This window comes from Bos grunniens, chromosome 16 (genome assembly GCF_055505025.1).
Source record: "Bos grunniens cultivar Pamir isolate PY7600 chromosome 16, Bosgru_T2T1.0, whole genome shotgun sequence".
NCBI lineage: Eukaryota > Metazoa > Chordata > Mammalia > Artiodactyla > Bovidae > Bos > Bos grunniens.
The window spans coordinates 57,649,643-57,663,927 of record NC_141180.1 but is presented as its reverse complement, the minus strand read 5'-3'; the positions used below and the strand labels follow the sequence as shown (position 1 = coordinate 57,663,927).

Sequence of the window (14,285 nt, the reverse complement as noted above, 5' to 3'; positions counted from 1 at the left end):
GGACAGAGGTGTCTGGTGGGCTACAGTCCATGGGTTGTAGTTGGAAACGACTACACAATTGGACACACAAAAAGTTGGACATGACTCAGTGACTTAACACACACAAACACACACTGGCTCAAGAGTGAGCCAGGCAAGGATTTTGACCTTGGCAAATCAAAGCTGCTTATCAGCTATGACTGTTATTATAAATGCAGGGATATTCTAATGGGCCTTTGCGAGCATGAGTTTTTAAGACTGTTTTTACTTATGCTTCAGTCTTATTGTGCAAAGAAAGTGGGAGAGAGAGAGTAGTTTGCTCTCAGAAACTGCAGGGAAATTGCACCAGAGGAAGAGAGAAAGATGCAAAAAAGAAAAGGAGATGCACATCTATCTAAATATACTTAGAGGGGATTAGATTAGATCAGACTGGGAACTGGGAACCAAAGATATCTTTCAGAGACAGGAAGGCAAGACACCGGATGGCTGATTGGCATCGAGGAATGCACCTCACCAGCCCCAGAGGGAACCAGAGGCAGGGAGCTATTCAAAGTCATCCTTAGAACGGACTTATGGTTGCCAAGGCTGAGGAGGGGGATAGATTGGAAGTTTGGGTTAGCAGATGCAAACTATTACATATGAGAAGGATAAACGACAAGGTCCTACTGGGTAGCAAAGGGAACTATATCCGATATCCTGTGACAAGCCATCTTGGAAAAGAATATGAAAAAGAATGTATGTATATGTATAACTAATCACTTTGCTGTACAGTAGAAATTAACACAATATTGTAAATTAACTGTACTTCAATAAAATAAATTTTTAAAAAATTAAAAAATAGAAGTCTAGTTTTTTTTTTTTTTAAAAAGTCATCCTCTTAAAGCTGCTGTACCATCTGAAATAAAAGCAACTGGGGAATCCAGCAATTATCCTATATCTGTCCCATTGTCATGTGCTGGGGATGTGAAGAGCAAGCCCTTTCTTTGTTTCTTTAGTTCGCAGATCTTCAGATGGAGGAGAGGATACCTAAAAAGCCCCTGAGGAGCCTCACTTGCCCTCGCCTTGAGTAAGAGCCTAAACGTGAAGTGGATGCCCCATGGGATGAGACGGTAAGGCTCTGGGGAGCAGTGAGTAATTTTGCGTATAGAACTGAGATGAGCTGTAGGTGGAGGGCAGACTATGCAGAGCATTTTTTTCCAAAGATGGCCACAACATTATCTCCCATTCAACATGTTTTCTCATAGGCAGACCTTGACGCTCCTTCCATTCAGAAACAGGTCTGAGGGCTTGACACTCCTTCCATCTTCTCACTTGCTTGTATCCCATACAATCTGAGTTTGGGCCAGAAAAGGCAGGGAGGCATCTACCTTGTTTGATGGGACACTCATGTTTGAAACCTGAGCCACCACAGACGATGTCTTGGGGCGATGCTCTGTGAGGAATCCAAGCCACACAGCGAGAGCCTGTGTCGGTGGTCCAGTAAGCAGTCCTTTCAGCCCAAGAGCCAGACATACGGTGATGCAGTCTCCGGTCATCACCTTGCCACCCTCAGCCTTAGAATCATCCCAGCTGAGGCCCCAGACAAGCTGTTCCCACTGTGTCCTTTCCCAGTTCCTGCCCAGAGAATCCTGAGTATAGTATCATCAGATGGTTGCTGTTTTACGCCACTGTTTGTAATGGTTTGTTACATAGTTAAGTAGAATGAGGAACCACCATGTAAAGATTGGCAGAGCTATACAAAATTCCTATACAATTTGGAGCTATTTGAGAGGAGAAAGTAGGAAGATTAGCATAAAATATTTAAGGTATTATTGGGCTTCCCTGGTGGCTCAGATGGTCAAGAATCTGCCTACAGGAGACCCAGGTTCAATCCCTGGGTTGGGAAGATCCCTGAGAGAAGGGAATGGCTACCGACTCCAGTATTCCTGCCTAGAGAACCCCATGGCCAGAGGAGCCTGGCGGGCTACAGTCCATGGGGTCTATTATTAGAAGTGATTCAAAGCAAAACGGTTATCATGGATGTGGGGGTTTGTCTGCTCCTGCGGGACCCATGGGGAACAGACAGAATTAGGACACCTATGACAGGAAAAAGGAGGATGAGGCACAGTGAAGGGGATCAAGGCAAGAACACAATAGTGCAAGGCCACACCCAACTTAGACTTTGGGCTCACTTGGAAAATGCTTTTCAAGTGAGATGACCCAACTCAGAGAGGTGAGAGTTGAAGAGATTTGTTTGGAAAACAGCTGCTTTTGGCAGGCTCCTGAACACTGACTTCATTTCTCTCACTGTGATAAGGGGGAAAAAAACTACATTGGAAAAATAAATGCCTGACCCAGAAAACAAGGACCAAATAAAAGGGGGAAAAGTCCAACAAAAACACCAGCCTTATGTGGAGTAGAGAAAGAAAAGGAGCAACTTTAAGAACTTGATTAAACCATGAAACCATGAACAGTTCAACTGAGCCTTCTGAGAGAAGAGCAGGAAGAGAGACGGGAAAACGCTGGAGGCCCCTTCAACACTTCAGAACAGAAGACAGAAGATCAGTCAAGGGCTGTGGGAAGGCAGACAGTCACTGGAGGGTCAGAAAGCAGGAGCGGGGGCAACAGGGTGAGCTTGCAACATCCAGACAGCTTCAGCTAAGAAATCTACGGCCCTCAGGCAGAAGCCCACATGGGCTCGAGGGAGAAGCTTCCTTAGGAAGCAAGAGTCACGGGCCTCAGCAGCTCTGGAGACGGAGGTGGTGGCAGCAACCCCTGAGACATAGGACTGAGAGCGCAGACAGAGCAGGAATAGGAGCTCGAGACGGAAACGGAATCCTGGGGGTTGCTTGCTTGCATTCTCCATTCCTTCCTTCCCCCTCTTTCTCCCTCCCTCTCTCTTTCTCTCTCTCTCTCACACAACCTGGAGCCTCAGAAGTCTTTAAAGCCTACTCTACAAGTAGGCAGGAATATTTTAAACATTGCTTCCTGGAAAAGGATGCAATGTGTTTTACAGATACAAAAATCTTGGTAGCATAATTAACCTCTTGTTGTGAGGTCTGCTGGCAGAGCCAGGTCTGCTGGCACATGCTGACCCACCTCTGAGAGAAGCAGAAACGGAGAGGACTCCATCTGTCAGTCGCCCCTCTCCTGACACTGTTGAGTCTCTGCTCTGATCCTTGTAAGTGGTAATGAGGGCCTGCCTTATATTAAGTGCTGAGTTCTGGGAACTGAAATTTACCTATATTAAGTGCTCTAGCTCTGGGTTAATACTATGTGCTTCTGTCAAGCTTTTTGAACTCTTTATTTTTTATTATTTTTTTAATTTTTTATTATTATTTTTTTTTTACTTTACAATATTGTATTGATTTTGCCATACATCAACATGCATCCGCTACGGGTGTACACATATTCCCCATCCTGAACCCCCCTCCCACCTCCCTCCCCATACTCTCTCTCTGGGTCATCCCAGTGCACCAGCCCCAAGCTTCCTGTATCCTGCATCAAACCTGGACTGGCTATTCATTTCTTATATGATATTGTACATGTTTTAATGCCATTCTCCCAAATCATCCTCCCCCTCCTTCTCCCACAGAGTCCAAAAGACTGTTCTATATATCTGTGTCTCTTTTGCTGTCTCGCATACAGGGTTGTGTTACCATCTTTCTAAATTCCATATATATGCGTTAGTATACTGTATTGGTGTTTTTCTTTCTGGCTTACTTCACTCTGTATAATAGGCCCCAGTTTCATCCATCTTATTAGAACTGATTCAAATGTATTCTTTTTAATGGCCGAGTAATACTCCATTGTGTATATAAAAAGTGTGGCAGGACATTATTGACTTTGAGGTCAAACAATGAAGTGAAAGCCAAAATCCAGAAAGGAGAGTTGAAGCCAGAACCTGACTTAAGGATGTCTGCCCACCAAAGACAAAGGATCTCGCCTTGGATTTTAACAGCCGTGTGACAGGGTATGATGCAAGAGATAAAACTGAGATGCAGGCATGGTGAGATCAGAGATCCCCTCATAAAGCTCAATCCTTTGGTAAAAGGTTGAATCAAAACAAACAATAAAATAAACACACAAAAACTCACTGCCTCGAAGGAGACAGCATGAAAACTTGCATGTTTCACTCTTGGTTTTAGGTAGAGAGAAAAATATCCCCTGTGGAAAGTTGGAACTATACTCTGGCCTTCATGTGGGAATGTAGTCTAAATTCTCACTATAATTATCATCCTTAAGCAAAGAATTTTTTAACTGCTCACCAGTTTCTAATGGCTTCAGGGACCCAGTGAAAAGAAAAGTAAATCTTCTGCGGGAAAATGTATTTACAATCTTCCTCAAAAAATTCCCTCAAAGAAAATTCCACTGATCATGAGTTCACAATAAAACATCATGAAACTCACAAAACATGAAGAAGCAAACCATCTTGAGAGAGGCAGCAAAACTAATAAACAGCAGAATCGAGCATTCAAAAATTGCTGATTTTAAGAATATAAGATGCAGAAAATAAAGTGAGCATATTTAATATATGGGAATAAGGGAAGGTACGAAAAGTAAAAATAAAGATCAAGGCACTGTAAATGAAGAATACATTACTTGAGATTAAAAACTCAATAGAAGGCAGCCCTATTCCTCCCAGCCAGAGAGTTATCTTGATGCTATCGTTTCACGTCACTCTGCAGTCTCTAATGAGCAATTCTTAACATTTGTGGGGCCTCAGTGTTCATTTAACTAATACACTTACTGAACTAATATACTTACTGTTCTAATCCATTTTAGTCATTGAGGAGATGGGTTTCGAAATTACCAAACACTGGACCCAAGGATTATACCCAAAGGAAAAAGTGGTTATTGTAGGAGGTGCAGGCCTTGAGAATACCAGCATCAATACTCTCCTGATAACTCTATATCTAGCCCATCAAGGGAAGCCCCCAGTGAAGGGCACATAAAATTGGAGAGTACTGGGGGGAGATGATTCCTCTGGTCTTACGTTTCCTTGAGGAGACTGCCATATTGGCTCTGACTGACCCCTTCATTCCCTCTCCATGGGAGAAGCCACTCCTAGGGTAAGAAGGTCTCCTTTTATTGGTGGGTTTAGTGAAAGTCACTCAGTCATGTCCAACTCTTTGTGACCCCATGAACTATACAGTCCATGGAATACTCCAGGTCAGAATACTGGAGAGGGTAGCCTTTCCCTTATCCAGGGGATCTTCCCAACCCAGGGATCAAACCCAGGTCTCCCACATCGCAGGCAGATTCTTTACCAGCTGAGCCACCAGGGAAGCATTGGTGGGTTTAGCAGAAGGAACAGAAGCCTGGCTCAGCTCCTCCCAGGGTTTATCCTTTGAACAATATGCCCCTCGGAGTGTCCATCCTCTCTGCTCCTGGGCCCACCTCTATGCCTCCCATTGTTGAGCTGGGCCCTGAAGAAGATGATGGGTATATTTACCGCTGAGATAAGTATTAGGAAGCTATTGGGACATCAAAGGTCCACCTTCCAATTCAGCCTTTATCAAAAACAATTTTTATTGCCATCTGACTATCTTTGCTCCCTTAGCTCTCAGTTAGTTCTAGGCTCATGAGTGGACATTATTTATTGGTCCCATAAAGTCCCAACAATGTCATCAATCAACTGGTCAGGAGCTGTAGAGCTGGTTGCCAGCTCCTCTCTTTTCTCTCCTGTAAAATCTCAAGGTGGTTTCTTCAAGTTAAGAATTAGACAGAAAACAGGTGGTCTGTCCAGATAGTTCCGTCTTCAACCTGATTTCTTGGCTGCTCTTCTATCTAAGCAGTCAACCACTAGTTCTCATTGGCCTGAGTCAGGACTATCATTTTTTTTCTATTGTCTATTGGGCTGATACATTTCTTGAGTTGTCACAGCAGACAAAGAACAAGAGCCCAGATATACTTCATCAAAAATTACTTCATTCAAAATTCTCTGGAGACAACTTCTCAGATGTAGACAATAAATATCAGGACACAGACTGTGGAAGACATTCTTCTAAGACAAAGGAGTCTCTAGATATCATTGCCTCTTATAAAAAAATGATGACAAGACTAGAATTTGTCATAATCATCAGAGGCAGCTATACACAATGTGATTTATATAAATCACAGTGACTATTGTCTCCACGAAAGAGCAAGAAGAAGGCAAAAGGTAATAAATATATTCTTTATATTCTGTAAGCATCCGACCAAAAGAAAAAAAAATAATAAGCTTACTTTTACTCCACTTTGTTGGGAAAGTAAACCTCTCAGTAAGGAAAATGGGACTATATAGACAGAACTGCAGGAAAATGTTTAAAAGGCAAATCATCCTGAGTTTTATACACACACACACACACACACACACATGTAGATGGGTTTCCCAGGTGGCGCTAGTGATAAAGAACCTGCCTGCCGATGCAGGAGATGTAAGAGATGCTGGTTGGATCCCTGCGTTGGGAATATTCCCTGGAGAAAGGCATGGCAACACACTCCAGTATTCCTGCCTGGAGAATCCCACGGACAAAGGAGCCTAGTGAGCTACAGTCCATGGGGTATCAAAGAGTCAGACACAGCTGAGCACGTAGCACATGGCATGGCCAGAAATGGTGATGGATCTATATGGATCATAAGTATGGATAACAGCAATCCATTGTGGGTGTTGGCCCAGGATGTGTTTGGCTGCCAGTTTATGGATGTGGAGCAGGCAAGGACTTGTCCACCGAGGAACTAACTGCTGCTAAGTCACTTCAGTCGTGTCCAACTCTGTGTGACCCCATAGACGGCAGCCTACCAGGCTCCCATTACTGGGATTCTCAAGGCAAGAACACTGGAGTGGGTTGCCATTTCCTTCTCCAATGCATGAAAGTGAAAAGTGAAAGTGAAGTCACTCAGTCGTGTCCAACCCTCAGCGACCCCATGGACTGCAGCCTACCAGGCTCCTCCATCCGTGGGATTTTCCAGGCAAGAGTACTGGAGTCGGGTGCCATTGCCTAATATGACCTTTATTCTTGTCTCTTTAGCCCTTGGACACTCACTATCAACCACCGCCACCAAGTGCCATGTTGAGGAATTTACACAGAATATACTTTCTTCACGATGTCCTGACGAGATAAATAATTACCCACTTTACAGAAGAAGAAACTGAGGTTTAGTAAGTTGAAGTAACTTTCTGGAGGTCATTCAGCTACTGGAATTAGGATTCTACCTATGGAGTATTGATTTATACTTTTGTTTTGGCACCAAGTCCTAACCACTGGACCACTAGGGCATTCCCTGATTCATACTTTTTGACATGCCATTTTGTGATTATTTCCAAATAACTTTTCACTGTTCGTTATTTCTTTTTCTTTCTTTGGTCAAGAAGAGTAGGTTTATAACTAAAGCCCTAGATTTAGCCTTGTAATTCTCTGTCCACAACCATTCACTCGCTGCATGGTTGTGGTCCTGACTCTCAGTTTTTGTTTCCTTATCTGAAAAAAAACAAATACCAAGTATTCCTTCTTGCTAATTATTTCACAAAACATATAATTCTCCAAATGTATGTGATACACTGCTGGGGTTATCCTCCCACACTTTGACAGCGCCTGACGACTCACAGATGTCAAGAAAGACCTTGGTTTTCATTAAGATTTACCTGAGGAGTCAGTCAGAGTGGCCTCTGCATATTGAAAGAACATGGCTGAGAATAAGGAACGGGTCTCTTTATCTTCTGGTTTTTTTTTCTTCAGTTGAATTTGATTTTGTGAACGTGAAACAGCACGAAGTTTTCAGTCTTCCTTTGATTTTTCTTACTCATTCCCTGTAACTGACCCAGAACCCCATCCCTGGGCAGCAAGAGAGGTGAGAGGCTAAGCAAGCTGACCTGAGTGTACAGAGAGAGACCTAAGGTAATCTGTGAAGCACTAGTGGAGATGCTGTGATCTGTGACAGGTGTGTGTACACTGAGTGCTCCTGCAGAAGTGAATTGTTCAAAACGCTTGGAAAACAATTATGTCCGATATATACAAACAGCAAAGTAACAGCTTCTGGGAATTAAGCATCACGGTTCGTAAAATCATTTAATAATTATTGTTCATTCCAATCCTGCCTCCAAAGTACAAAGAGAACCCAGGGAACCGATACCTGGAAAATCTTCTTTCTCGTTCCAGCCTGAAAAGCCACCTTCCCTTGTGCAGTTTCTGATCCCTGACTTATTCTGTGGTACTTGCTGCTGGGAGGGAGGTAGCCAATTCCTCCCGGCCCCTCCTAAACCCTCAGAGCCCTGCCTACACAAGCTCTTAAAGGAAAACAAACCCTATTTGCTTTCAGTATCTACAGGACTGTCTGTGTGAAATGTTCCCATTAGGCTGTAGCATTCAGACTTAATGAGAAGCTTGGGAAAGCCCCCAGTCAGCAGCCTGTTCTAGGCTGTCACTGCCCCTAGCAGGTTGGTTGAGGAAATATGCCAGAAAGGTGATGAGAGAGAGTGGCAAAGAGAGGAAGAGAGAGGGAAAGAACACAGTTTGGAAATCAAAACAAAATTTAAGTAAATTCACAGGGAAGGCATTTGGTTAAAAAATGTTTAATAATAAATACATATTTCAGACCTAAATGTGCCATTCATAAATTGTGTAAATGGCAAGCCTATCCTAGACAGAGCTGCACAAAATTACTTTTGGTTTAAAATAAAAGCCAGTGAGAAGCGAGTGTTAGTCATTCAGTCATGCACAGCTCTTTGCAACCCCATGGACTGTAGCCCGCCCAGCTCTTCTGTCCATGGAATTCTCCAGGCAAGAATACTAGACTGGGTAGACATTCCCTTCTCCAGGGGATCGTCCCAACCCAGGGATCTAACCCTCGTCTCCTGCACTGTAGGCAGATTCTTTACCCTCTGAGGCACCAATGTAAGGCAAAGTATTGTTCAAACACAAGTCAAGGAAAAGAGAGTTCTGTCTGTTAAATTTTAAAGAAAACTCAAACATTAAAAATAATTGAAAAAAAAAAGTGCACACATAAAAGATAAGGTGAAAGTCAAGGAAAATCTAATAAAGCAAACAAGCTGTAGGAAAAACTGCAAGCAAAGCAAATTTCATTCGTAAGTCTAGAGAAAGAAGGTAGGGGTGCCCTGTATTTCCTAGGATCTGAACTGACTTGTTTTCACTCCTCTTCCCTTTCTTCAAACACATTTATAACTCTCTTCCTCCTAATAATCTCACAAATATAGCCATCCAAATTTGAACCTTAAACCTGTTTGTTTTTTTTCTTTTGTGCTTGCAATTTTTCCTTTTTCCTTTTCCTTTTTCTTTAGCTACAAATATCTGTTCCACCATCATTTTTTCCTGTTGGGGATGGACTCCCACTGACTAGATACTGGTATAAGGCTTCCACAATCCCAGTCTCAGCTTAGTGTTCCAGACATTCTTTACTCCCAGGTGATTTTTAAAATTTCTAACTCCTTCTGTCCAATTCTTCAATGTATCTTACTCCATGAATCCCAGAGAGGTTTTCAAGTCTTAACAGTATATACATTCTGTTTTGTTCACATTTAGAATAAATTAGTGGTCTTCTTTTTACCTATAATCTCAGACATAAAATATAACTGGTATCAAACAGATAAAACAAGTAAAAGATCCACAGAACTGGAAGAGACTAAAGGCTTGCTAAGTAAAAAATTCTCTTTGGTCACACATTGCACCAAAAAAAAGTGATGGATTATTTGATTCTGATCACTCAACCAGTAGATACAATAGTTCTTTAGTTTATAGGACTTTAAAACCCTTCAAGTTAGAATTTAGTATATAGAAAATCTTATTCCTAAATTTGAGTTGAATCTTTTGAAATCAAGAATCATTTTTTCTTCATATTTTATACCAGGAGGTCCTGGTATAAATCAATATGTATGGATTAATCACATTTTTTCTTAGACTAAGAGACAATTGGGTTAATGTCAGTTTATGAGATTTATTTAAGCCAAATATTGACTCTAAGTTTATTTAACTAATTTGAAGGATATTAAAATATATGTTTTAGGGAAAGTGATAAATATGTAACTCAAAACATAAATGCTAAGACACTAAGTAGCTATCCTAAAATCACTAGGAGGATTTAAACACTCTAAAATTTCTAAGAAGAATTCAGCAATACCAAAAGCTACCAAAGTAATAATTCCAACATAGAACATGGACCTTAAAGCATTAGCTACATGTGTGCATAGTACCTAAAATAATAAATATAGAATACGAATCTTAAAGCATCATTTATATGTATGTATAGTACCTATCATTATAATTATTTAAAGAAGACTACTATACAGCATGAAACATTTCAAAAGGAGATAGATACTCTAGAACTAAGACAGTAGAAATCCATATGGTCAGGGTAAAATATTTGTCTTTAAGCCTCTTCTTATCTGAATATGAACATAAACATTAGAAATCACTGCTTCCCAAACAAGAGCTGAACTAAGATCTACTTGATAATAATTCAGTTTATAAAAATAGAACAACAGTTATCTACCAGTTTTCATGTTGGTCAAGAAGTCAAACTCTTTGCCTACATTGCTTTTACTATATGCAGGTAAATATCATATGTCAAAGGTAAAGAAAAAATTAGAATTAAAAACACAAGGTAAGTTTAGCAATGCCAATACTAACCATTGATTTGATCAGCTTCCTTGCCTTATACTTAGCAATAAATATTGTTTTCTTCTATCAAATATGTGAATTTTATGATATTGAACCTCCAGTATATGATGACTGATGTAAACAAGGTATATGATCTCAAGTTAACTATTATGTTTTACAAAAGATGAGGCCCTAACTGATTCATTAAATAAAATAAAGATACAGACTCTAGTTTCTTGTCTGTTCCCTTTTATACCTAACACATACTATAGGTGTTTTCAAGATGTATCTTCTACTAATAGGAAAATCTAGGCAGAGATAGAATATAGGACTGCTCCCAGCTGGGAAAATTTACAATGGCAGGAGAGACAGGAGGAATACAATAAGAATGCAAAGTCTTACTCTGAGGTCCCCTATTGAGTTACATGACCCTCTGACTAATGAGAGAAAACTTTTCAGCATCAAATAAGAAAAATCTTGAAATTTCTTAAAATCCAGATAAGCAATCAGAATTCAATGATACTGGATGATCACATAATTCAGATTTGCATTGTGATTTCTGTAAAAGAACAATAACTAGTCTATACCAAGAGCCTATTAAATGCTAAGCACTTAGAAGCCCATTGAGTCCTTATTGACTCTAGATTACAGGTGGGCCCACAGCCAGGGGAAGTAATTTGACAGCTGCCCTGTAGGAGAACCATGATTTGGACCTGGTCTGTTCACTCTATAGGACTTCTTAAAAAGCACTGAAAATTGCTCTTCTGCAAAAAGCTTTTAACATATATTTTTAAAATTCCTTTTGCGGCACTAAAGAAACATGGTTCTATCTAACAACTAATCTTTTGGAATCCACGTTTTTCAATGTATTGTTCTCTTCTGAGATTTAATTTGATCCTTTGACAGATAATCCAATGAGTTTGGTACCCACTCCTAAATTCCTCCTAAAGATTTACATATAAATAGCTTTCCTTTTTCTCAAACAAGACAGATGTCTACAATAAATAGATACAAATATTCCGATTCAGAAATAGAGCTAAGTTTACTAGATCATCTTTATTTTTTCTTTCTGCATTTTACATCACATTCCTTGAATATATTCTTAAGAGGCTATCCACCTAACCGATGGTTTTTGAGCCTTTGCTCCAAGTGAGCTGGTAATGGAGCCTAGTAGTTTCGAACAATTCGGGGGAAAGAAAATTAAAATATTATTTTAAAACTCAAACACAGTCATGTCACATCTGGATAGACAAAAGGGAGTCACTAAATAAAGGAGACAGCTTTGCATGGCACATCCACTTTCTGGCAAAGGACTCTCTCTATGGCCACGGTTTATCACTCTACCTGTCTGCACATTTTTCATCCCCAGTTACTAAAAAAGACCCCTACGTGGTCAGCTGCCACCCAGCTCATAAGGAACTTTGGACTGGAAGTGACGCTTTGGAGAAAGACCTTTAGTAAAGTTTGGGGAACGAAAGACTGATGGAATGGAGTCTCACTCCACAACACCCCCAGAGGCCCCCAAGATAGCACCTGGCAGGACTCTGACCAAACTATAACATCTGAGGAGGCGTTTACCTGCTTCAGCGTCTCCCTGGGGCCCCCGCGCCGCGCAGTAACAGCAGTCCAAGAAGATGGCATAGTTGAGAATATTGAAGAATAGCCCGATGACTCCAGCACTGAGAACCAGCAGCGGCCTCTCTGTCTTCTGTGGATCAATATACCTTTTGACAGCTTCCACCAGGATGCTGAACATCAGGGCCACAGCGAAAACGGAGTTGCCAAATGCGCCCACGACATCTGCCCGGAGAAAGCCAAATGTGCTTTTCCGGTGCTGCTGTATGCTGCTGGCCCTGATGCCAAAAAGACCGATGATCATGGAGACTAAGTGGGAGAGGACCGCAAAAGCATCGGAGGTCAGCGAGAGGGAGTTGCCTATGTGGGAGATCACTAGCTCCATCACGAAAAGGAGCATGCTCACAATGCACATGAGGATTAAACGGAAACTTCTCCCTGAGTATCGCCCCATGGCGCTCTGCTGTCCCTCTCCTTTTCCTGGGAAGGCTGAGCTCTTAGGGGAGCAGATGTAGAGATCACAGCTCTTGGATAGCTCTCCCCTACAGCCTTTCAGCGCCTGTCATATTTGAAAATCACTTTTTACAGGCTGCTATAAAGCCATAAAACAGTTTAAAGGGCAATTAAGCAAGAGATGTCACGTGAGCAGGGACTTATGGAAATAGAAGACACCAACTTCCAGATAGGAACTGGAGGGGCTTCTTTTGCTCATTTGTGTGTATCATTACAAAAGTCAAGAGCCTCTGTGTCTGAATTATGCACAAACTCATGTATGGCTATGGCCTTTCTAGATTCCACACTCTGTGTTTGCAATAATCGTTGTGACATTTTACATAAACAATCATATCTTGTCAACCTGGTGTGTGAGTGGCTTTTAATTCTGTATACTACATGGAACAGGGAATATTCTAGGGGTCAGTAATCCAGAGATTAGAGCTACAGTAAGTGAAAGCCAAAAAACAGCTAGGGTGATTTTTTTCTTCTGCCTTGCGCACTGATCTGGAATAAACAAGCACCCCACTTCCAAACCCTTTCCATAAATAAGACAAAAAAAAAAAAAAACATTCTTCATGTTTAGGAAAGATATAATACCTTTAAAGGAGCTAAAGACATAATCCCAGTTAGTTTTAGGAAGAAAGTCAAATTACAGTGTCTTGATTTAACTGATGTAAGAAGATATTTTTGCTTTTAATATTATCTTCTGTCATGTATAAGCCTTAAAGGTTTACCAGTTCCCAAATATCTAAAACAACAGTAGCTGCTATTGCTTTGAGTAGACTGCCTACAGTCAATCCTTTAAAGAAATACAGATTGAAATGACTATACCCAATCCTAACTGCATTTGAAGTCTGACTGTGATGGCTAGTTTTATGCATCAATTTGACTGGGTTTGCAGGTGCCCAGACATTTGGTCAGACATTACTGTGAGTGTTTCCATGAAGGTGTTTTTGGGTGGGACTAACAGTTGAATCAGTAGACTAAGTAAAACAGGCAACCCACTCCAGTATCCTTGCCTGGAAAATCTCATGGACAGAGGAGCCTGGTGGAGTGCAGTCCATGGGGTCGCAAAGAGTCGAGCACAACTGAGCGACTAACACATAACACACATACATCCTTAGTGGGGGCCTCATCCAATCAGTTGAAGGCCTGAACAGAACAAACTGGCTGACTCTCCTGCAAGTAAGGGAAGATTCCTCTGACTGCCTGCCTTCAAACTGGGACACTGGCTTTTTTCCAGCTTTCAGGGTCAGACTGAAAGCTTGGCTCTTCCTGGGTCTAGAGCCTGTGGGCCTTTAGACTAAAACTACACCATAGGTCTCTGCTTGCCATTTTGACATTGGGACTTTCTCAGCCTTCATAATGGCAGGAACCAATTCCTTTTAATAAGTCTCTATTTATATACATATCCTACTGGTTCTACTTATCTGAAGAACTTAAGACTAATACACTGATTTTGACTAAAACATGACTACTTAGATGTAGCCCTAATAATTTCCTTGGCATCTCACAGTTCAGTTCAGTTCAGTCGCTCAGTCGTGTCCGACTCTTTGCGACCCCATGAATTGCAGCACGCCAGGCCTCCCTGTCCATCACCAACTCCCGGAGTTCACACAAACTCATGTCCATCAAGTCGGTGACTCCATCCAGCCATCTCAT

General features: G+C 41.4%; 1 protein-coding gene across 1 annotated transcript in view; it reads right to left on the bottom strand.

Annotated features, from left to right (window-relative positions):
* Positions 1-12,582, bottom strand: part of SLC30A10 (solute carrier family 30 member 10) — a 39,989-nt gene extending 27,407 nt beyond the window's left edge. Inside the window, exon 1 of the mRNA XM_086342753.1 lies at positions 12,132-12,582. Coding sequence (XP_086198879.1) covers positions 12,132-12,582 — 451 coding nt within the window. The remainder of the gene's footprint in view (positions 1-12,131) is intronic.
* Positions 12,583-14,285: the final 1,703 nt, after the last annotated feature.